We start from the raw sequence: 24669 nt of genomic DNA on the forward strand, positions 1-24669 counted from the left end.
CGATAAAAAAAAAAAAAAAAAAAAAAAAAATTGAACTCACGGAGCAATGCTAGAGTAAAGAAATCACATGGCCTTTCTTTTCGGCTGAAACCAAAATTTCAAACTGCACAAAAAACTAATAAACAGGCAAAAGTTCTACAGGCCGAACCGATCAGCATCTGTGGTGCATCAGCCAATGTGACAGTTTAAAAAGAAAGCCAACGATTATCCCAAGACTCGATTGTTTAATTTAAGCTTATTTTCTCATAACAGATACATTTCTGTTAATTTGAAAGGGCCTAAACAACAGATACAGTAAAAGACTAGAACAGATTTGATGCTATAGCGGGGCCTGTCATAATATACAACCTAAACCATGAAAGCTAACACGAGCCAAGTGAATAATAGGTAAGATGGTTTTTGCTCGATTGGTCCAAATGATAATCTACACCTTGTAGTTTCCACTTCCATTAGGGTCAAATATCAAAAATTGCCCAGCTCCTGAGTTACCATCCAACTCCATTTCCTCCACTCGTACCGTCTCCAGTATCGGGTTGAGATGCTACTGATCTCCTAGAATCACCCCATCCCGGAGCTGAAGCACCAAATCCAGTGTTTGAACTGCCTGAGCCATTGGGATTTGCTAATTCCTCAGTCAAACCGCCAAAGCTAGTGCCTCCACCCCAGCCACCTGTGCTGCTGCCACCGCCACCGCCACCGCTATTCCCACCCCAGCCAGGACCAGTACCACCGTTTCCAACTCCCCCCAAGCCAGCCCTGACCTCTCTGCCACCAACATTGCCTCCTGTCCCCCAGCTACTACCTCCACTGCCACCTTCGCCCCAACCACTCTTGCTGCCACCCCCACCCCATTTGTCACTGCCTCTATCAGCATAGCCACTTCCCCAATCCCCACCACCAGTACTACCACCAGTGTTGCTCCCACCCTGTCCACCACCACTGCCCCCACTGCCCCAGCCCCAAGGGTCCCTGCCAGGGGAATTCTGAACTTTGGCACCAGGAAATGTGCTCAAGCCATTGTTTTCATTTGAACCCCATTTTGTAGCACCATAACCAGAATCGTGGCCCCCACTGACCAAATTATTTCCTCTGCCATGCCCTCGCCCATGCCCTCGGCCTGGACGAGGAAGCCCACTTGGATGAACATCTCGACTGCCAATGCTCCTAGAGTCAAATCTGTCACCTGGTCAGAAAAACAACACAGGATGAGAATTGCAATTAAATGCTGCCAGCAACAAGGCATATTTACCAGAAAAGATATGTTGGTAACCAAAATTTACATGCCAACATGACTTCAGTTAAACAAATGAACTTCATCAAACTAGCACATTCAAACAAACACTGTCAAGAAGATGCAATGTCCAGGAAACAAGACACCTGACACTTGTGCCAGTCATCACTCAGCCACACCACGTGTTCCCCTCTTCTGCTTGTTGGACAGAAGAATTAGGACAAACAACCTTACAACTGATTAAATACTAATGTTAAAGTTTGGCCCTGTAGGTGTTATCATAAGATGTTTCTCCCTGAATTGTGGAAGGACCACCACAGCACAAAATATTCTACATGAATACTAGCAATAAAGGTTTTTAAGCCATTTTACTAATTTGCAAGAAATTCATTTTAAATCTGGCCAAATTCTAGCCCATTGCTCAACAATTTTCATGGCAAAACCACATAATAAACCAGCCATCACTACTGATCCATGACAATGAAATGCATTTAAAATGGATCTGATGAATCTTCATACGTAAGGTCAATGTCAACTCAAACCCTGTTTTAATATGGAATGACCAAGTATTAGTTATTTGACTCCTTTTGGGGATTCTCATCAAAGCCAATTTAAGTGTCAACTAAATTTATATTCATAAATAAACATATAAAATCAGTTCATTTGAGATTTAGTAAGCTATTTGCTGGATATCCAATTTACTCTGTTCAACTCCAACAATATTTCTTCCCAGCATCATAATTAAACAATTCCACATATAGCATGAGAAATCAATATAGTATGGCTACTTTTACTTCTTATGGTAAAGCAATCATAGTACCATTTAGTTTTCTTATCCAATATAGTATGAGACACAACTATAACGATAATGGACTTTATCAATGAAAACACAGCTACTTGGGGCCAGCCACAGGAGAATACACGAAATGTAAGAACAATTATTTATAGAATTCAATGAACTAGACATAACCAAACCAAAAATCTCAATTTGATTTGACTCTGGTTTTCAATGATTTTAGGAACAGTTTTAGTTTCAGACAGCTAAGAACAAGGGGCCTGTTTAATTCAAAATTGTCACAATATGCAAAACCAAACTGAACATCCGTACCAATCAGCATCATACCATGCCAAAAAGATATCAGCACAATCATGCTACAAAAGGACAATCCCCGAGATGGATAACACAGACAAAAAAAGTAATTATCAAAAGGTAGCTGACATGTTCTTTGATAGATAACAAAATTTTAAAGGAAATAGTGAAGCTCAAATTCTTTCAGATAGCTCATCAGGAGTGTATTTAGTTTTTCAAAACATGAACTTGGTAAGAGACGGTAATACAATATTAGTAACAATGAGACAATTAAATTGACAGGTAAAAAACACAACAATTTTTTTATTTTCAAAAGCATGGTTGGTGAGAAACGGTGATACAAGATTAATAGCACTGACAATTATATTGACACAAAAATAATAACAAACAACCTTACTCAGCTTTGAGAACAACACATTTCAATTATAATATTTTATCACATACCTGTTCTCGAACCAGGCGTGGAAGATCTTTCCCGGTCTGAATTTGCATGACCTCTCCAGCCATCATTACTGCCTGCTGAGGCACTGCCTACAGATCCCCCACTAGAGGAAACCCATGCAGGGCTTTTGATTGGTACCATTGCAGCAAGTGTTCGTAAAGATGGGCCAGCATCAGGTGGTGGTTTGTCTATGTTCTTCTGAAAATAAGCCACCAGGCGATCAATGTCATCAAAATCCTTTTTCCGAAACCTAAAACCTTTTGGATACAACCCAATATACTCATGATGTGGATTTGAACTTCTGATATAGGATAAAATGAATGTCCCTGGATGTTCATGAGAAATCCCAAAACAATAGACTATCCTCATTGGATTTACTGCCTTCTCTGCTCTCAACAAATCGTCAACTTCCATCTTTGTTCCTTTTCTGAATTTGCGATAAGAAAGCATAATTTTCAGGTGAGCGACCAATGGATCAACATATCTATCCATAACCTGGAAGTCAAGAAACAACATGCCACTTGAGAGATGTCAACTCACCTAAATGTTTATTAATAGAATCAAAAGACTTGTGCATTAAATCCCTCTTTGTTAAGCAATCATATATAGACAATCAACATGATTAAGATGAGAAACATAACAAATTATCAAAACTTAAATTCTGGCAACAAAAAGAAAATGTAAACTTGAAAAAATACAGAAAATCCAAACAATCAGAAGAGTATGGTATGGGATGGAATAGAGCTTCAACGTAATAAATCTTTATTTCGTTCTGTGAAAAAAAGTTAGCCTAACACTTATCGTACATATATAAGTGCAAAATACAACAATTATGATTTTGTCCTTACCACCACCGGTTAGAAAGTTTGAAATGAGAGAAAGAGAAAAGCTTTAAGAGGATTTATTTCATACTCTGGAAAAAGATTTGATATACCATCTTAGCTTTACTTTTAAAGAATGTTAAAAATATATATATAAGTACCTAAAAAGATTTCACTTTGACCAAGGAGTGAAGTCAGAAAAATACCCTTCAATTGCATTTTGTATTATTTTTACAAGTTCTGTGGGAAACCTCTAAAAGTAGGTTAATTAAACAGTTTATCACTTGCAAATATTTAATCTAAGCACCTTTTCCTGAGCTTTTAAAAAAAGTCAAAATCATATTACTTAGTCCATATTAAAATTGAAACTGTGTACTCTTTCATAACACTTGGCAAGCTTTCAACAATTGCAATATATAATGAAAAATGCATAAATAGTAGAAATGGTCTCATGAAATATTTAATTTAGATGCTATATAATACAAGCTGAAATAGGAAATACTGAGTTTTCAAGCAATACATACAAAAAAAACTTATGATAACTGTTATCCATGAAGCATGGTGATTTTGTGTCATTTTATAAAACCAAACAATTTCAAAATCTCTTACTACAATGTTTAATATGTTCTCTAGTGTGTTTCATAATATTAAACAATATGCTTCAAGGATAATCATTACTGAGAACTGAAAAACTGCAAATGCAAGTAAAATATAATAATATATATGTGCACTAACTTCATCAAGATCTTCAAATGTATCTTTATCAATTGTCAATGTCTTTCCCAGTCGAAGTAAGCTGGTAATATTTTTGTGATCTTTTCCACCTTCCACTATTTCTTTATGAGCATATACTCCATCAAAAACTTTCAGTGTCAATGTCAAAAATGAAGGCCCTTTAGAACTGGGTCGGATAATGCTCTCACCAGGTTCCTTATCAGATAGGTACTGTTGCAATAAATTATTTTAAAAGTTAGTCTCAAAATATGAGGGCATTAAGTAAGAGGCAATACTGAATTCCATCAGGGGTGCAACTTGTCAAAAAAACACACCTCCATTGTTTCATCAGCTGTCAAATTCTGGAAACGGGGATGAACAATCATCCTTGGTTTGAAATGTTTCTTTGCACGTTCCTTGTCCTTTCGGGCCTTCTCCATCTCACTCTGCAAACTGATCTCATCCTCATGGTAATAAGGATCACGATTACGAATATTGTAAGGTCTTCTCCTCAAATCACTAGCCTTGGTTGTCAGGTAAACCACAAGTCTATTCTTATTGATCTGCTTAATCTTGCAGGTAAGTATATCACCTTCATGTACCTTCTCAGGATCATATCCGTCGTCTGAGAAATCATCAGAGAAAATCATCCCTTTCAAACCAGAATCAAAAGCACAAATGATACGATTTTCTTGTACATGGCGCACTGTGACCTGAACAATTCTCCCTTCTGAAATGGTATCATCCGTTTCACCAGAGAGCATAGCAAACTCCTCCTCTGCACCAGGTTCTTTGAAAGGTGTCCGCCAATCCTGGAATCCATGTAGAAGCTCCATCTTTATATCATACAGGGTCTCCCTTTTGTTGGTCCCATACTGATTAAAAATGCTTTTGGCATACTCATTGATGTCGAGCACTTTAAGCATATGTGGCCTCTCCCTCACATGTTCGATTGCCATCTCTTGTACATCATCATCCATATCGTTAGGTTCATTCGGAACATCTTCAGCATAAACATCCTTGGCCAGATTCTTTGCTAGATCATACGACTCTGGATGAATTCTTGTGTCATCCAGAAGGTCCATAATGTGACTGCTAGCAGAAGCTGCCCCACTCCGGCAAACACGCAAAAATCCAACAGCATTAATGAAAACTTTCTTTCTAAGAATCTTTCCCATAGGTATCTCCTTACGATTAAAAATGGATCCGGCCCTAACAAATGCTTTTTGCAAAGCAGATGCTTTCCGTGGTCCAAGACCAGAAATGAACTGTAAAGGAGCAAAAAGCCATTCATGACTTGAAGCTAGATTTATATCCACACCAACCTGGTTGGTTGCATCAATCATAACCTGCTCAACAACCTCATACTTCTCATCTGGTGTAAGAAAATGTTCCAGGGGACAAAGTTTCCAAGATAGAATCTCTTTCCCTGGTCCACAGAGTGTAGCAACCATCGCCAAAGGGTTTTGCAGATATCGACCAAGAGCCACGGCACGTTTCACAATACCTTCAAGGAAAACTACATCAGAAGGATCAAGAATAAAATTAGTATATTATTCAAATAAAATAGCCTTTACCTGGTTGACCAGGGAGTTGATCCGAAGAAATTCTTGAATTCTCATATAGGCGAGGCAAGGATTCATCCCCGAAGACAATACTGAAATATTCTAGATCCTGGCTGACATCTTTTGGATGATCTTCCACTATCTTGAAAATAACCTACAAAACATAACATATGGGAAGTCTTAGGTCCTAATAAATTCTCAGAATAACTAATATCCATCAAACAGTCATCAAGTGGATATATATTTCTTCAATTGTATATGCATGAACCAAGTAGTCTTTAATATTCTTAAAAATGCATGATTACTTGTAAAGTTATAATTGTATTCAGAAAGTAATATATGCAGCATTCACTATTGAATTAATCAATTCATTCCCAAAAACAGAAAATTATAAACTACAAAACAACCATTCTTTGTCATCCATTCACAATCAACATGTTTTCTGAGGCATTACATAGTAATTTTATTCAAGTTACTTCATATCATCCAAATTGCATGCCATTATATGCTGTATTAATTGGAGTATTTGTAGCATGAAGCCGTAGTAGATTATATATCAGCAGTCCACAGTAGAAAGTAGACTATATGTCAGCAATCAATGGAAAAAGAGGTATTAAGTTGAGCATGTCTTCCAAGAATTAGAGGATGTGGCATTCCTGATCATTAGAACCTAAACTGAATTATTTCATCATCCAACATCAATTCCTTGGTACTGGATTTTCTTTTTGAGCATTGTTGCACCTATTGCTTCTCCAAGGACTTCGCTAGTGGTGTAAGATGCATCTAAAACCCATGTATTAAAATCTCAGTCCAATACTGATACCGGCTGGTGTCCAAACTCATATGGTAACTCATAAGAGCAGTGTCCGACACTCAATATGAGTCAGTACCACCCAGACCAGAGAAAAAAAAAACACAGAGAAAAGAGGAAGGTATATGGGCAGAGGAGGAGAAGAGGAGGGGATCAGGAGGAGGCAGATGAAGAGGAAGAGAGGAGGCAGACAAGGACAAGTACTGGCATAAGGAGGTGACAATCTTGATGAGGGGACAACGTCGACCCAGCAAGGAGGCAGTGGCAGCGACACGACGAGGTGGAAGAGGAGGCAACAGAGAAGGGTAGAGAAAACAAACAGAAAAAGAGAGAAGCAGAGAGAAAGATTGCCAACTGTTAGGATGTAAGAAACCCAAATAGTTGCCAGAATTTAAAAACCTGATGTGACATCAAGCTATAGGCTTAATGCATGGTAACCATAACGTCAGTATGTTCCCTGCTAGTAAGTCCAGAATAATGAGCTTACCCAGCAGTTGCTTGGTTTCAGACTTCGGACAAAAAAAGCAAAAGAGAGACAGAAAAAAGAAAACATGGATCGCTACAAGATTCTAAAAACAAGATACCTGTACTGTGCTACAGGTGTAGGCTTACCTTTTGGTACAACTTGGTCGATCTGTTTACTTCCCAATAGGCCCCAAAGTGAAAAAGAAAATCATTCTCTTACATATCAAACACAAATTCCTTGCAGAACCATTTTTCACGAAGTTCTTGATACCTTACCAATCCTTAGACAAAATCCATAACCTAGTAATTCCATTCAGGCTGACAATCATGCTTCTTGAACTCCCAAAGATCCATTCTCCACATCTTTCCTCCAATATTTTCTTTTGAACTAAGGCCTAAACAGAAATATATAGTACGTACTACAATTTTGGCAACCAACTGACACCTAATTTGAACACAGCCAAAAAAATGGTCTTACTGCAAAGTAGTCATCATATGTTAACAAATGGTAAAATTTTGAAGTAAAGTCAGAAACCAAAATTGAGCACAAATCACAAGAGAAGAAAAAAGCTTATTACTTCAATAAGACGCTGCTTGTATTTGACATGGACAACTAAAGTTGAACACAACAGGAAAATAACAAGTAATGATACTCTTATCAGTATCTTAACCAGCTTAGTATAAATATGCAGATATTGAGAAATCAAAGCTGGATAGAAGTATCAGTAATTGCATCTTAGGCCACAGTTTCAGAAGCTACAGAATTTCATATACAGCAAACAACAAAACTAATGAACTAAAGTGCAAAAGTTGCAACCAAGCAGCGATTTAAAAAGGCACTTGGGTGCTCGCCTAGGCGCTCAGACGAGGCGAGGCGAGGCCCGAGCACCTCGCTAATCTTCCAGGCAACGCGCTTCAAAAAGGCGCCGCCTGGGCGCTCGCCCGAGCCCAGGCGCTAGGCGCTTCGGGCGAGCGCCTGGGTTAACCAAGGCGATCGAACCAGGATTTTAGGTCTGGTTTGGTCCTGGTTCGGTCTCCGGTGGTTAGTTGGTTCAATCGAACCAACTAAAAATGATATCAGTGACAACCCAACCCTAACCCTCGTTGCCACTACCGTTGCCGCTGCCGCTCCCGATCCCGCTGCTCGCCGCTGTCGCTGCTCGCAAACACTGTCGCTGTCACCGCTTGCGCCTCCTGATGCTCGCCGCTCCTGCTCCCGCTCCCGCTCCCGCCGCTTGCCGCTGCCTCCTTACACTCCGCTGTCGCTGTCGCTGCCACTTCCTCTTTTCTCAGTCAGCAGGCTCAGCACCCCCTTACACTTCCTTCTTCTCCTTCTGTTAACAGTATATTGTATACTGTTAATATTATTAGGTTTATTTGAAATTATTAATTTTTAATACTGTTAAAAGATTAATAATATATTATTTTAATTTTTAATACTGTTAATTTTCATTTATTTGAAATCATTGCTAGATTTTAAGATAAATGACAAGTGTACAGAGCAACTCAATTGAGTCTCCAATGGCATAAAAAAAAAGATTCAATGAAGATGATTTATGTGAAAATGACTATAATATTGATTATGATGAATGACTTTGATATAAAATTTTATTGTTTTGAATTTTAAAACTTTTTGTTAATGTGACATTGTGATTTTGTATTTTAGATTTTCTTAATTTAATAGCATATTTTAATTTAAAATTTTAAATAATTATATTTATTAATTATATTTTATATTTTTATATTTTAGCATCTCGCTTCGCTCGGGCGAGCGCCTAGCGCCTTGGGCGTTTTTTGACCTTAGCGCCTTTTGACGCCTAACGCTTTTTAAATCACTGCAACCAAAAATTCCAACAAAAAAAAGATGTATATGGAACATGAAAAAAGGAAAGAAACACAGCACGCACTTCATAAATGTCACCCTTCAGAAGCTCTGTTACTAAAGTGCAAACAGCAAACCTAATAAACTAAAGTGCAAAGTTGCAATCAAGAATATAAAAAAAGATGTATATGGCAGTGTAGTCAAAAGTGCTAGGCACCAAAAGGTGCCATGGACCCAAAGTGCCCAAAGCGCGTTGCCCGAGCGAAGCAAGGCGCTCTTAAATATTATAATTCAAAATTATATATCATGATTAATAAAAATAAACTAAAACTAAAATAATACATCAAACTTGCATTCATTTAAAGTACCAAACTACATTGTCTATATCAATAACAAAAATGACAGAATAAAACAAAATTAAAGATATATTAAAATCCAGTTCATCATTTTCAATCTTGTCACCATCTTCCTCTGTAGGTGATTTATATTCCTCTTCTTCCTCTTCCAATAATTGCAGCTGTTCACAGAGGAAGGGGCAGCTGCTGTTCACTACAGGCAGCTGCTGCTCACTACAGGCAAGACGGGAGGCAGCAGGGCAGCTGCTGTTCATTACAGCAAGAAGAAACAGCCGCCACTGCCGCTGGATAAAAGCGTCGCTGCAGCCTCCGGAGGGAGATGCTGCTGCAGTGCAGAAACGGGAAAGAGGGTTCTGCGTTAGGGTTCTTCTCGTGTGCGAGAAGAAGGGTTTCGTGCGACAGATAACTGGTTCATTTGAACCAGTTCACTTGCGTTCATTTGGTTTGACTCAGGCTCAACCTGGACTGAGTTAAACCAGGAGGGCACTCGGGCCTCCACTGGGACCTAGGCAAGCACCCAGGTGCCCGGTGACTTCAATGGTATACGGAACATAATAAAAGGAAAGAAACACAGCACATACTTCATAAATGTCATCCTTCAGTTGTCTGCAGGCCATATTTGCTGCTCCCACACAGACAGCATGAGGTTGATGATCTGTCATGAACTTCAGAAGCCTTTGATGGTCATTTTTCTTTCTCTGTTGATCAGCAACAGCCTGGGATCGAACACTAACAGAACCAGCATACAGCACATCCACCATTTCTCCTGCCGAGTCCAACATAACAATTGTAGTTGCAGGCTTCCCAGGTCCCCAACAGCAAGCCATTACCCTTGATTCAGATTCATCCTCCGGATCATTGTCTGCATCCTTCCGCTTGAAAGGGGCAACAGAGACTTTATTCCACAACTGTCTTCCATATTCCATAAGAAGCCAACTCTTGGCCCTAGCAGTCAATAGTGATTGAGCTTCCTTTGCCATTGATGGAAGAATAAGGGTGAGAAATGAGTCGTCCAATATCATCTTCCGTTGCTCATTCCAAAGCTGAGCAGATCTACTGACACGCTCACTCAGATAATACTCGGAAGCATCACTTAACAATTTCTTTTGGATATCTTCTGGTAATTTGATCGTGACCTTAAGCAGCTTCTCTTCTTCACCTTTTTGGATAAGTAGCCATTGAGCATCCACAAACTCGGATAACGGCTTATTGCGGAGCCACTTGACACCTGCAAGCTGATGATAGGAATCAATTGCCATATTTCCCTCAGGAGTAGGACTTGTTGACACGACAGCCTTCTCCATAAAGATACTGCGCACATGTCTTCTAACATTTGGCTCACATCCAATCTCCACTGCTGCCTGCAAGAAAACAAAGTCAAAGTTGCGACAAGATCAATAAAACTTGAGACTAAGAACATTACATCCACACAGAATCTTTAAGAAGAAAAAGATGAATACAGAACACACATACCATGTGCCGAGCACCTTTAAGCACATCTTGTGGTGTTTCAAACAAAGCACATGTAAAATTTGCTGCAATTTCTTCAGGAGTTTCTTTTGCATCTTCAAATTCATCTGATATCTGATAAAAAGGTAAAACAGCATTCAGAACATTAATTCCTAGTACGACAATGAGCAAAAAGTCACCAGAAACAACAGGCTAGAGGCTCGAAACATACCACATATACACCCCCAGTAAGTATACTAGTGAGTGATACCAAAGGCAAATCACCAATTCTATGAACGTTGACTATTTCTTAAAAACTAATAACAATTTTTAACTTCTTGGGCAAAATAAAACCAGAATAAAACTCACCTTTTCTAATGAGAGAAGCAGCCCAAACTGCTCAGAATTAGCACCAAATTTGTTAGCAACCTCCCAGAGACCAGCTTTGTGGAAACTACTGTACAATGATTTCCGCTTTGGTCTCTTAAATTGAACATCCTCTGTATCAACTTCACCTGGAGGAAAATGCAAATTGAACTTGGCATCAATATCATCGACCTCTCTCTCTGATCTTGCATCCTTCAGAGCTTCCGTAATTGATTTGAAAAGTTGTTGATTTAATGCAAGTCTCGTTTCATTATCAATTCTTCGAGCTTCCTCTTCAAAGCGTTTGTTATAGTAGGAATGGAGGGCACTTTTCCTCTTCTGAAGCAACAACCATTTTCTGTCCAATGTCTGAACAGCCCAGAGCACCTGAAGACAATTGAGACTGCTTTTAAGAATATGTTTTACTCACCCACTATAATTTTTTTATAAAAAAAGCTTATACAATAGGTTTACTAGGAAAATTGAGATTGCTCCACAGAATATGCTATAGCCCACCCACCACCAAAGAAAATTATGCAACAGACTTACTAGGATTTAGTAGAGGAGAATTTAAGTACCTTATGCCACTTCATCTTTGGCGTTTCTTCAATATCTGCCATGTTGGCATCAGGATCTTTCAAAAGACTGTGACATAACTCCTTGCGGTACATGCTAATGAAAGGAATCTGAGAAACAACAGCAATTACTGATCAATATCCTTATAAAACCTTAATAAACATAATTGAATACATCAAAGAAGTCCCTACATCAAGCTTCTGCACATGCATCATTGTCAAGACATTTCCAATTTCCTCCTTATTTATCTCTTTGACTATTTGATCATAACCAACTAGAGGAGAAATACCACCACTAGTAAGTTGGCTGTATATCCACGTACTCTCGTCTTCTATGCTTTTATCATCGGTCGGAGGTGACCCAGTTTTGTCCTCAGACAACTGCAAGGGAAAAGAATATACCAACACCAAGAGATATTTCGTAATTTACAAGTCCACCTACCATATGCTACATCTTAAATTTTATAAACATATGATGAATTGTGTTATTACCTGAATTCTCTCAGGCACATCTGTTTCTCGGATAATGTCATCCTTTGGGGTCATATACTTCTCTGAGAGAATAAAAGGTTCAAACTCATCCTCCAGTCTCTTCTCACTCCAACTGCCATCAGCAGAAACAGCTGCAAGGCCTTGCTTCCGTAGCATTAGAAGCTCATCAACATCACCAAATATTTCATGGGCTTCTTGTAAAGCAGATGATGAAACTCCTGGGGCTTGGCGTGACATCTTTTTCTTGGGCTTTTTCTTTCTATAAGAAGTCATTCAATGGTCAAAATAGTTAAGAGAACAGTAAACGTGGCAACGGAGCATATTGAAAAGTTCGAGGAGAGATAACTCTTCAGACCTTACAACAGCACCAGTCTCATCAACATCTTCTTCATCCACGATAAAATCTGCCATTTCATCTTCCTCCCCAATAATGTCCGCTTCTTCTTCTTCTTCGGGCTGCTCTTCTTCCTCAGCGATATCCTCTAATGGCACCACTGTATGATGAAAGAGAAGGATAGTTAATTTCCACAAACTAATCATCTCTGCAATTACACGAGTTGATTACCTTCGTCGTCTCCAAACAAGCTACGCTTAAGTTTTTCTTCAGCTGTTCGGCCACCACGACTGTCCCTATCAAATTCTTCATCATCTGAAAACCCAGACCGCTCCACTTCATTGTCCCTTCCAGCCTTCTTCAATCGCTTAAATTTGCTACTCTACATGCGATTACCCAATAACAACTCAAACAATACATAGCCATGTTTGAGGAGGAAACACACAAAAATCCCCAAGGGTCTTAACAGTGAGAAGCAAGGTCAGGAGACATACTGGTTGAGGTCGACGGAATCCGGTTATGTTGTTGTCTTGAAGTAACTCATAATCATCCTCATCAAGAACGTAATTTTTCTCTGAATCCCTGAAGTGCAGATCATACAGTTATAAATATGAAGAGGATTTCACCTATTAAAAAAAGCCACAAGGGAAGTCAAGATGCATTACCTTCTCTTCTTCTTCCTTTTTCTATGTCTCTCCTCGTCACTCTCCTGTTTTTCCTCCTCCTCTTCTTCCTCTGCTTCCTCCTCTTCCACATCGTCCACTATAAATCCATCTTGCTCGTACTCATCCTGCCCCTCTTCTGCTGACAGAAAAAATAACTTATTACACGCTAAAAAGACTGTTACCCCAATCACCCAAAAAACTAGGGCCTCTGACCACCACAGGAGAAAAAGATCAGTCGAAATCCCAACTGTACCTTCTTCTTCCTCCTCATCATCGTTGCCCCCATCACCAACGTCATCAGCGTCCTGCTCCATGGCTCGTTCTTCCTCATCCTCTTCGACCTCATCTGCACGCAACGAAAAAAAAAAAAAAAAACTCAAAGATGAGGAACTAAGAAAGTCACTTGATTAAGACACACGAAATCACATCGAACGAGATGCAATTTTGGACCTTCCTCATCGGAGACCACCGCTCGTCCGCCCATCTCGTGTTGGAACCGGAGAAAAAGGTTAGGCTTCGAGATGCAGCCTGGCAATTTTCGACAAGGACACTGTTCTCTGCAAGATTTCGCGATCGCAAGGGAACGGATTAGGGTTTCCCGAACCCATCGCAAACGGCGAATAGAACGAGAGATCAGAAGAGTGATAGAAGAAAGATTAGATGATCGTACCTTAGATCTCGAAGTAGTGAACCGCTAGGGTTTCGGAAGAGGGAGAAGGAAGAAACCCTGACCTCGGAGCTCCACGGTGAGTACGTCGATCGATAGGGAGCGGGAGAGGGAGGGGGAGAGGGGTGAGGAATAATGAGATGAAATTAATACTTAAAAACAGATGGAGGGGCATTTTTTCTAGAAAATACCTCTTCCCAATTGGTACCTTCTTTTTTTTATTTTTTTATTATTTTTTTAATTTAAAAAATAAATTAATTATCTCTTAATTAATTAATTAATTATATTATTATTATTATTATTATTATTATTATTATTATTTGATTTGTTTACCGTATTTTTATTATGGTGATCATCACATTATGATCAATTAATTTTTTTTATTTAAGTGATGTTATTTTTAAACTATCATAAATATTTATTTTATTTCGTAATATGATATATCATCAATTTTTTATTATATTTTAATTGTATTTAATTTATTTATAATGTTTATTATAAGTAGCTTTTAAAGTATCTTTTATTATGATTATCAAAATATTATGTCATGTCAAAAATAGATCGAAACTTATGAGGGATAATTTGAATATTTTATAAATTAAGGATACTATATTAAAAAAAAAGAGAAAATATTATTTGAGAAAATAAATATTTTCTAGAAAAACCATCCAACCCTCGAGACCGAAGCCAAGGATTACTCTATACCCTATCAATTATAGGGTTTGAACGTGAATCTATTTAAATTTGATTTAGAAGTAGTTAAAATTAATGAAATCATAATTTATGTCAGAGTTCTCCTCAAAATTAAAAGATTAAGATAGTTGAGGGGATATAAAATGAAATAAAATTTTTGTATATGAATAAATACTACCAGACTATAACACACAACGGAATTAAATGAAATCACAATCAAATACAATTCCGAGATATACGTGGAAAACCCCTCCAATGTAAAGGATAAAAACTATGAAGCAAACTAGAGATAATCCACTATAAGAATAATGAATATATAAATCTCAATCTCTTGTCCAAAACCCTAGCAACAATCACAAGAAAATAACTATGATACAATATCTAAATCCTCCATAATTCTCCCCAAGTAATCATAGTAAGAATTTACTGTAGATCTGATCTAATCTGAGATGAAAGCTCTACTACATGATTGAGAATACTCTCTCTGTGTTGTCATTGTCTTCTTCCCTTTCTTTCTCTTCATTTTCTGTCTTGTTCTCCTCATTTTCTTTGGAATCCCATAGCTGCAATAAACTACCACGTTGTTGCCTTTTTCTACCTCTTTTTATAGCCACCACACCCCCCTAATATAATATAAATTAGGATTGGATTAATAAGGGGTGAGCTGTGGGCTGATAAAGCCCACCTTGGGTTGAATATGGGTTGTCGGCCCAACAATAAGTCGGGTATTACAAAATAAACGGAGGAACATTTTAAAATTGACTTTAGAAAAATCATAACATCACATAAGAAAACAATCCTAATGGAGTTCTTTAAGTTCTAAACCTTCCAATTTATACAATTTTATTTTATCATTAAAGGCATTTATTTATGCCCTTCATTTTTATTTTTTCTTTTACCATTTGTCATTTTTACCAATAACACCATTCACATTAAATTCTTTGTGTTTAGTCTCTTTTTTTTAGTAGATATTTTTTAAAAATTAGAAGAAATTTCTATTACATCAAATAACATATCATGTTTGGACTTGAACTTAGGCCCTATGTAACAACAACTTTAATGAACACATATAATGATAGATTTGTGTTTTTTTAATTCACTAAGTCTAAATTGAAGCTGATTTAAATTATCATGCATGGGGTTAAACATTATACGATGTAAAATATTAAAATGATTAAAGAACATATCAATATTTTTTATATACATTCATCTTATGTTTAATCGATCTTTATGATAATTTATGGCAAAAGGTCTCTATTTACTACAAAGAGTTAAAGCGGGACAAAAGATCCCCAACTACAAATAATCTCACCTACTCTCACTTAGGTCAACAAATAACGACACAAAGAACAACAAGTAACGACTTGCAACTCGTAATAATTAAGGTTATAAGAGTTCCGATTCTCGATGTTAAAAAGTTTCAAAAGCAAGTGTTTTTTAATAGGCAAAAATTCATTTCAACAGTTTTTCGACCGGAAATTATTAATTTTTATATTTTATTATTTTTTTCATATATCATTGACGATTTTTCCCAAAAAAAAGTCATAAATTCTTTTATGTCGTTGCTAATTTCTAATTTGATTTTGATTAATTATATATTAGTTTGTTAGATTTTTATGATCCTTTATAATTAGATAAGATATGTAACGTAACTAATTAGATTTTGATAAAATATATTGATCAATAGAAAGGAAGTCATATTAAAATATGATTCATTAGGGGATGTTTACGAGAGAAACTCTCAATAGACGATTTAGTTAAGGGATTACAATATCTCTTTTAGATTGATAATGGATCTAAAGATGATGATTTTGTAAATCACATAAAGATCTCTTTTTTTAGATGACATCAAAATATACGCATTGTAAAATCAAATTTAATTTTATTTGATTTTAATTCTCAAATAGGACAATCAATTCAAAACTTCTAATATATCCATATTGAACACCATCATAAACTATTACAACATAAATTAATTTATTTTTTTAAATCATGACAATTGATTCAAATTAGAATATATATATATATATATATATATAGACACACACTCTCTTTTGCCACTCCGTCAAGCTATTACCGGAGAGTCTCGGCCTTGTCTTCTCAGGCAAAAATCCTTGCTTTTGTTGCTGTAATTGTTGTCGTTGCTGCTTTCTCGCTGTTGGTCTTGCAACTTCCCCTTTGGCAGATAAGGTATGAGCCTCGTCATGTCTGAGAGTTTTATTGGTTTGAGGAAGAACTCCTCTGCTCCTCCCTCCAAGCATCTGTTTGGTAGGGGCACATCGAAACACTTCCACTTTATGGATTGCATCAACTCCAGAATATTAAGCAAGTCTAGCAATTACAAGGAGAGGAAGATAGAAAGATTCTGAGCTTTCCCTTCGTCGAGTTCCGACATCTAATGGGAAGGATATGATGCAGTTTTCTTGATTCCGACATGTAATGGTCAATATCCGCACTTGAATCTTCCTAGTCATTTTTATGGTGATATAACTCATGCAAGAACTTGATAGAATAGAGTCCCTGTAGTAAACGAGCAGTCGATTCATGTTTTTTACCTGGTGGTCCAGGATGGCACATTCTCAGAGGACATGATCACAACTGGAATGTTCTTCAAGGATGATGATCCCTGACACCAATGCAAACTCATAAAAACATTGAAACATAGTTAGGAAGAGAGAGATCGAACAGCCATCATTATCACCTTAATCTTCTTGAGCAGATCATACCCTGTCATCCCAGGCATACAATAATCTGTCATGACCAAGTTCACCTCAATCTTCTACAACCAAAACCACCATCTAAATCTCATCAGGATAAGGAAATCCATGCCGCAAACAATCAAGGGATCATCTATAGATCTCACGTTCTTATCTGCTGGTACAGGTGATGTGCTTTCCTCATCCTCTCTCAGACCCAACATTTGCAGAGCCTTGCTCCCGGAATCCACCGTCGTAACTGAAGCACCAACACATGCCTTTAGATCCCACCCCCTTCGCTCCACTCTATCAAGGAGTGTCGTCGTTACCTTGGCAGGATGATGAGGTCTTGAGGAGCCTCTCGATGAGCTTCCTGTCAATGAGGCTGTCATCCACAGCAAGTACATGAAACTGTGCCTCCTCCGCAGCGACAGCCATTGTTGTCTTCCTTTCTTCCGACGACACCGCCACGCTCTTAGCGAGCGATGAAGATGACAGGAACCGGGTGTAGAATAAGCCGAAGTTGGCGTCTTGTTTGGTCGAGACGGTCTCTTGTCTTCTCTTCTCTTCACCTTCGCACGTCTTCCGGCATCCAGCAGTGAAACACCACCTTCCAACCCACCAAAATCTCACCTCTCGGAAAGCGAAGATCCGAAGGCTTTACTCTATCATTGAATTGGATCCCAAGCAAAGCCACCACCCATCCATCTCTCGCTCTTCCTCTCTCCCTCGCTCCGTGAAACGCCAACGCATTCGTCTTTATCCAATTACCTCAAGATGAGTGCAGGTGATAAAAGCATTTGGATGACAATATTCCATGCCATCCCATCTGCTCTCGGCTGTCTCCATCGTTTATGCTCGTATAAAAATAGAGACCGAATCAGAGACGCCACCAACTGTATCTTCATGCATATATGTTATTATTGTTCTATGAATGATGAGATGGTGGGATAGGACAACGCATCCATGTAGCATGCATGCGCCTCTGACAACTGCACACTTCATAGGCTGTCTACATCGATCGCAGAACCTAATGCAGATATTGCTGCTTCCTATCAGTGGTTTCTTATTATAATTAAGTAATATATATATAATATCTTTAGGATATATTTTTGAAAAAAAAATCTAGTTTTGATAAATAATCGTAGGGCACTCCCTTAAAAAAAAAAAAATCTTTGCAAAGCGTTTTTTTCGTAAAAAAATGATTTTGCCCTTAGGTTTTTCGCTCGTGGCATAATCCAAAGATCTCGGACCCACCATTAACTACCTTTATGCATCGACCCCTAAATAGTGGGGTAACCTTCGTCACCTCTTATAAAGTCAAAGATCTCAACCAAAGAAGGCAAAGGCCTCGGACCCATTCGATATCAACCATCATGTCCTCTCTTTCGTCGTCTTCGTCATCGCTTAAGGGCTCAAGCTTAAGATGACTAATGGTAGAGGCGTAGGAGACTAATGACCTAAATACAATCGACCTATGCAAAGGTGCAAGCGATTAGGATGAAGGTGGCCATCGACGAAAGTGCAAGCGACCATGGGTGAAGATGCAAGGGTAAAATATTTTTTTATATAAAAAAATGTATTGTACAAAAAATTTCGAAAATGAGAATGTTCTACCAAAATTTCTTAAAATCAAGGACATTTTCTAAAAATTAAAATAAAATTTTATATGCATAAAAAAGTAAAACTATACATTCAGAGGAATCTATATGATATGCATAAGATATGTAATATCTTAATATTTTATTCGAGGATGAACTAATATTAGTAAAAAGAAATGTGAATAAAAACTAGTTAGGTGTGACAGGATTAATTTTCTTTATGCCAATGCTGACTTTTTTTTTTTGGGACGTAAAGTGGATGAAAAGAAAACATTGAAACTGTAGAGATTATAACTAAATGAATCATGTTTGATTTACATAATAAGTGTAAACTATAGGAATTATAGCTAAACTGTAGGATTAAAGCTTCCCTCACGGAAATATATAACGAGTACAAGTTTTGAATTATAGGACCACTTGTTTTAAATTTTTTGATCACCATTATTACTACATCTACAAGCTTAAACCTTCAAAGGATACATCATCTACATGCGAGTTCCTAGCTGCATGCATTTGTTTGTTGACCTTTCAAGAGGTAAAACTTTGTTGCGTCTTCTTTTTACTGCGAAGGCTGAATAAATTGCAACATGTACGTATTGGGCTCAGTTTAATGAATTAAACACACCTCTCTTAATTGTCAAGTATCTTAGAAGACCACATCTCATAGAACATTGTCGAGCTACATTCAACCATCCAATAAAACAAACACATGGCATTTCAACTACACCATCGAGCTACATCTTAATTGGCACGATTCCTCTCGAGCGACCCACTGATTCCATCCGAAAGAAGATGGAACGGAATCAGAAGAAGCCCTCCGTCGTTGCCCAATTACGAGTGGCGGAATTCATGAACAGCAATGAGGGCACCGTAACAATCCATTCTCGTTGCACGCGTCGCAACGTCGCACGCTGCCTTCCTCCTGGACGAACACCTTCCGGCTACCATGGCAGGTTGAGCACAGCACGAAACGCACACCGCCACAGCCGCCGCAGACGAAAGCAGGGTCCTGAGCCACGACCCCCTCGAGCATTCTCCCGAGCTCACCGGCGTCATGCCACTGCCGGACCTCGTCGGCCCCTCCGAGCCACCTGTTCCCGATGAACACCTGGGGCAGCGAGAACGGCGGGCCCTTTCCGAGCAAGCGCTGCAGCTCGCAGCGGTACGAGACGTCCATGGAGACGTCGCGCTCGTCCACGGCGACGTGGAAGCCGCGCAGGATAGCGCGGACGGCGCAGCAGTCCGCGAAGGTGCGCCGGACGCCGCGGAGTGAGGTAGAATAGAGGATTACCTTGGGGCGCTTCGGCTCATCGGCGAAGCGCTTATAGGAGGTCTTTGAGGCGGGGTGGCGGTGGTGGTAGCTGAACGAGCGGAGGAAGGAGGAAGGCTTCTTGAAAAGGGAGGCGGCAGAGGAGGAAGACGAGGACGGCGACGAGGACGACGGCGGCGAGAAGTCGTCGGCGAGGTTGGCCATGAGGGCTGCGGCGTCAACGGACGGTGATCAGGGGTGGGTTCCTATGGAGTCGACGTGTCTGCATCCCACTGCTGTACGACCGGCGGTGGGCTCGCCGGACCCATTTCATCCGGCATCTCAACCATTCACCTCCCTCAACAAATAAATAATAATAATAAAAACATTTTGACCAAATCAAAAGCAGAAATTAGAATGCCAGTTGGTGAATAGGTAAAACCGAATCAAATAGGATAAATCTAGATTTTGATCATCTTGAAGCAAACACTTGGTGCCGTTCCATAAGTAAATATATGAGAGAATCCTACCAAAAAGAACATGCAGTTATTGTGAACGACCAAAAGAAATGCGATAAGGAACAAAAACATCAAGAGTACGAAACCAGGGGCTTCATGTAAGCCGCATCTCCCGCAAAGCTCACAGGGCGCATCCAAGGAGGGTGGTAAGCATCGATTGCAATCTCCTGGTTGGCTTGGAGCTCACCTTCCCCTTCATCACAATCATCATTCTCCTTCGCAACCTGAGAATGCAGACCACATGTCAGGATAACCATCACCCGAAGCTGCTTTAGTGCAACCAGATAGTAGTTGCGTTGGAACACCCATATAATATGGTAAGGTACATGCACAAGTACCATAAGATTGCATGCACACAAACCAAACAGTGTAGTAAATCGGATTATATTCGTGTCATATTCTGTCAAATATTTCCAATGGAGATAAATCATTTTCCGTTTATGTTAGAAGATAAATTAAATTGTCCTGAAGACAAATCGCATATTGATCAAGCAGAAACGAATAAGGAGCCAGTTCACATGGATCATAGCAGTTTTTATCAGCAAATGAAAACTCAGGTGAGAATGCTCATTAATTGGTATAAGATGATTGCTTAAATGGAGAGAGAAAGACAGTATGCAGCAGACGGCCTAGTAGATTTGTGAAATTTAGCTTTTCAAAGAAAACAAGCCAAGTTTCCTACGAGGACTTGTGATAGGAATGAGGAATGGTCTCATAAGAACACAAGGGGAAGAAGCAAGGTTCGCAATACCGTATCGTACCGGTATTTCGACCTGGGCTCGGTACCGGTACGATACGGTATATCGAGTGGTACACCCAGATGTATCGAGTACTATAGTACTGTTACAGTACACTCGAACCGGTAACAGTCGGGTCCACGTACCGAAAACATGGATAATAAATTTTATGCTAGAAACAAGTTGATGCTACCAAGATCTTGAACTAATATTACTTTCATGTTCACATCAACATCTTCTAGTTCGGAAGAACAGGGTACAACAAAGTAATTACTGATTGATCGGCCAAAATTTTGGGAAAAGAAAAGAAACATCTTAACAATAAAGAAAAACCTTGGCAATTAGCCACCTTGTCTTGGAGGGGACGTTTTCATCAATTTCAAAGTGAATCGAAAAAGTAATGAAATGCACAAACATAATAAAAAACAAGGAGATGATGCACCAGAAATCATCTAACAGTATTGCCAGGAAAAATAAACAGAGCATCTGATTGCTGGACAAGCCATAGTACTTCACCTGGAGTGGTGCTAGAATATGAGCCACACCAATCTAAATATCATTGGTCTCCCAGAAAAGGGGATGAATGATGACTAACTTGACAAGTTTGCAACTTACAATAAATAACACACCCCTAGTGGATAAAGAGCACGATTGGCATCAAACTTACTGGAATATAACCACCAATGGTTATTGCTCAAGTTAGTTAAACAGGAAGATGACATCACTATAACCATTAATGTAAAATACCTTGATCGGGCAATGACAAAATGTCGGCACAAATCGAATTTTGCAATACTCATTGAACAATATAGTCATGAGTAGGAGTAAAATGGTGGAAACTGAAGCTCCCGGCTTAGACTTCAAACCAAAGATACCAATCATGGTAATTTGCATGAGAATAATGGTGATGAACAGATAGTGATGAATGTGTGGCCAGTACTGTCCACATGTATCATAAGTGATATCATACACATCTTGCATCTGCAAGGGGAGTATCCAAAATTAAATATACAGATTACAGATACCAATGAATTAGACAAATGTAACCCCAACAAACCATACAAAGAGTGATGAGACCACAACCATAAATTACCACTAAATCCATGATAGTCAATAAGCAATTGATTATTATTAGTAACTCATTACAATTAGATGATGTAATACATCTCTGTCTCAGGAGTTTGTTTAATAATACTCGTTGATATGTACTTCTCCATGATACTTGTGGTAGTTATGAGGAGAATAGAACAGTAATGTCATATAGTGTCACCCAAGTAGACAACAATGGGACTATTAGCACAGAAAGATCTTTACCTTGCATGTAGTAGTGTAAACTAACTGGTATTTACTATTCATAAAATCATGTACCCTTATTAACTATTCTACCCACTGGCACAATTATAAATTCTTTGTGATGACCCAGCAATTTCCCAATTAGGCTATGGAAATCTTGCATATCGGTATAAACTACCCAGAGCATCCAGGAAGCAAGAGTCAAACCCTATAGCACCTCCTCAGCAAGTTGAGCATGCTTGGACTTCTTCATGGATGTCTATTATAACTCATGCAGAAATTAGATCCACTTTGGTCGACGTTTGACAAGTTAATGAGATCATTCCTAGTTGTAGTAGTTCAGGTTAATCCATTTCTCATATTAGTCCTAATCCATTCAATCTCACCAAAAAGGAAGAGACAAGGATTTAAACCCCTTTTGTAATGCAGATAGACAGCATTCAACAGTGAGAGCCGACCAGCTGTCAACCCCTTGGTTATGGCCGAACACCCACGAATGCCAGGAGAAGTTGGCAAGGTCAATAAGCCATCACCTGAGGGAATATTTTCGAAATAGTGTGAATACTTAAATAGGTTACAGAAGTCCCCACTCCTGGCAGTCTATATATCATGGATGTAGCTCCTAAAGCAAGTCTCAACTAATCTAAAGAGAATTTTCTCTAGTTTTTCTTTATTCTCTCATCTTCTTTGTCTCCCCTTAATTTATCTCATCTCCCTCTATCTCTTTCTCCCCTTAATAGAAAGAAGGCATTCAATGTAAACGATAGAAAACGATAGAAGTGATGCTCCTATAAATTTAGTATCAAACCCCATTCAAGATCTACACTGCTTCCAAAATATTGGCGCACTCATCAATTGTTGTGTAAATTTAAGTAGATCATATGGAGATAATGATGGAAATGTTGACATGGTTGACTATGAATTCCCCCTTAACAAATCCAACAAATTTCACACTTTGATCAAACAAATGCACAATTCAAAACTTGGTCCAAATCGATCAGAGTTGAAGAAAAAAAATTCTGACTTTTTCCTTCCTTCATAGAAATGTATCAAAACTGACTCATGATAATCCTAACAATTTGCAACTTTTTATTTAATGTACATCTGAAGCAGCACGTTACAGTTTAGATGTTAAACATAGTAAGGGGCTGCTTCAATTCATATGGACCACCAACAGACCTTCAGATAGGCCATAATTTCTGATGAAGAGTCTCGAAAACAGGCCTCGAGATATATCCTCACACCAGAATGACAAATGCAGAATGTGGCTGTATCAAGAGCATGGATAACAATCTATCTGAATCTTTGATAACAAGGACTAAAAAAGATATTTGCAGTGCATTAAAACTAAATATCACTCATGTATAAGAAAGTACTAGGATGTGTATCTTCTTAAGGACTCTTCGAAAGAGGTGCAAGAACATGACTTTTTGTAAAGTAAAACTGATTATCAATGTGAGCAAATGTGCATAAACACAAACATGATGCCAAATATTGTCATACCTTACGAAAAGTCTAAAAGAATGAAAAGACTAGCAAAGAGCTAACTCAAATACTGTATAACAATGTAGAAAGTATATGAAAACATAAAGAATTAAAGGCGATGCAACAATTGCATTCACAGTACCGATGGTTACTAGCAGGAAATATGTTGCCATCTTTTTGGAAATATTCGGAAAGACAGCATACCTGATTTACATAAACTGCATAACCAAGTAAGAAATAAATGATAAGGAAAGGAAGCAACAGCGGTGAAATGACAGCATACACCATCCCGATCAATATTGCAAGTGAAACTATTGGAATAACTCTGTAGTAAGGGAACCCAAAAAGATAAGAATCATTCTCTATGCTTTGACCAAACAAACAGGTCCTCACAACATGCCAAGTAACCAAACCAAGCTGCAGAATTTCCAACGAAAATCCCGATAATCCATCTGTCAAAATGTATGTAATAAAGAAATCCGACTGCAAGAAAAATACAATAACCACAAGATCATCTCGCTGACTGCTCCTT

General features: G+C 38.5%; 4 protein-coding genes across 7 annotated transcripts in view; all 4 read right to left on the reverse strand.

Moving 5' to 3' along the window:
• Positions 1 to 204: 204 nt before the first annotated feature.
• Positions 205 to 14026, reverse strand: LOC103971553 (transcription elongation factor SPT6 homolog). Its single transcript, XM_009385603.3, has 18 exons — positions 13869 to 14026; positions 13649 to 13755; positions 13452 to 13544; positions 13199 to 13334; positions 13028 to 13115; positions 12765 to 12915; positions 12555 to 12693; positions 12200 to 12458; positions 11900 to 12088; positions 11711 to 11818; positions 11136 to 11519; positions 10791 to 10901; positions 9899 to 10678; positions 5876 to 6017; positions 4634 to 5805; positions 4320 to 4529; positions 2766 to 3258; positions 205 to 1183 (listed from the first exon to the last, which is right to left on the reverse strand). Exons 2-18 carry the CDS (start codon positions 13680 to 13682, stop codon positions 486 to 488), a joined length of 5187 nt encoding a protein of 1728 aa, XP_009383878.2. The 5' UTR covers positions 13683 to 13755; positions 13869 to 14026; the 3' UTR covers positions 205 to 485.
• Positions 14027 to 16474: 2448 nt separating this feature from the next.
• LOC135583695 (two-component response regulator ORR9-like) lies at positions 16475 to 18103 on the reverse strand. Of its 4 annotated transcripts, none has more exons than XM_065090214.1 (5): positions 17584 to 18094; positions 17422 to 17513; positions 17260 to 17334; positions 17114 to 17184; positions 16475 to 16819 (listed from the first exon to the last, which is right to left on the reverse strand). In XM_065090214.1, exons 1-5 carry the CDS (start codon positions 17690 to 17692, stop codon positions 16624 to 16626), a joined length of 543 nt encoding a protein of 180 aa, XP_064946286.1. In that variant the 5' UTR covers positions 17693 to 18094; the 3' UTR covers positions 16475 to 16623. The 4 variants fall into 4 exon arrangements, with proteins under 4 accessions (XP_064946286.1, XP_064946285.1, XP_064946284.1 ...); XM_065090213.1 differs by having other exon boundaries at positions 17260 to 17337; positions 17584 to 18091; XM_065090212.1 differs by having other exon boundaries at positions 17422 to 18103.
• A 1450-nt stretch (positions 18104 to 19553) lies between these two features.
• Positions 19554 to 20470, reverse strand: LOC135597364 (uncharacterized protein At5g39865-like). Its single transcript, XM_065090215.1, has one exon. The coding sequence runs from the start codon at positions 20327 to 20329 to the stop codon at positions 19703 to 19705; it is 627 nt and encodes a 208-aa protein (XP_064946287.1). The 5' UTR covers positions 20330 to 20470; the 3' UTR covers positions 19554 to 19702.
• Positions 20471 to 20532: 62 nt separating this feature from the next.
• The window catches only part of LOC103971556 (CSC1-like protein At3g54510), a 36802-nt gene continuing 32665 nt past the window's right edge, over positions 20533 to 24669 (reverse strand). Inside the window, exons 8-10 of the mRNA XM_009385609.3 lie at positions 24342 to 24620; positions 22107 to 22340; positions 20533 to 20846 (exon numbers count right to left, since the gene is read on the reverse strand). Of these exons, the coding sequence (XP_009383884.2) occupies positions 20694 to 20846; positions 22107 to 22340; positions 24342 to 24620 (666 nt within the window). The 3' untranslated portion in view covers positions 20533 to 20693. The remainder of the gene's footprint in view (positions 20847 to 22106; positions 22341 to 24341; positions 24621 to 24669) is intronic.

This window comes from Musa acuminata, chromosome BXJ1-11, assembly GCF_036884655.1.
Source record: "Musa acuminata AAA Group cultivar baxijiao chromosome BXJ1-11, Cavendish_Baxijiao_AAA, whole genome shotgun sequence".
NCBI classification, from domain to species: Eukaryota; Viridiplantae; Streptophyta; class Magnoliopsida; order Zingiberales; family Musaceae; genus Musa; species Musa acuminata.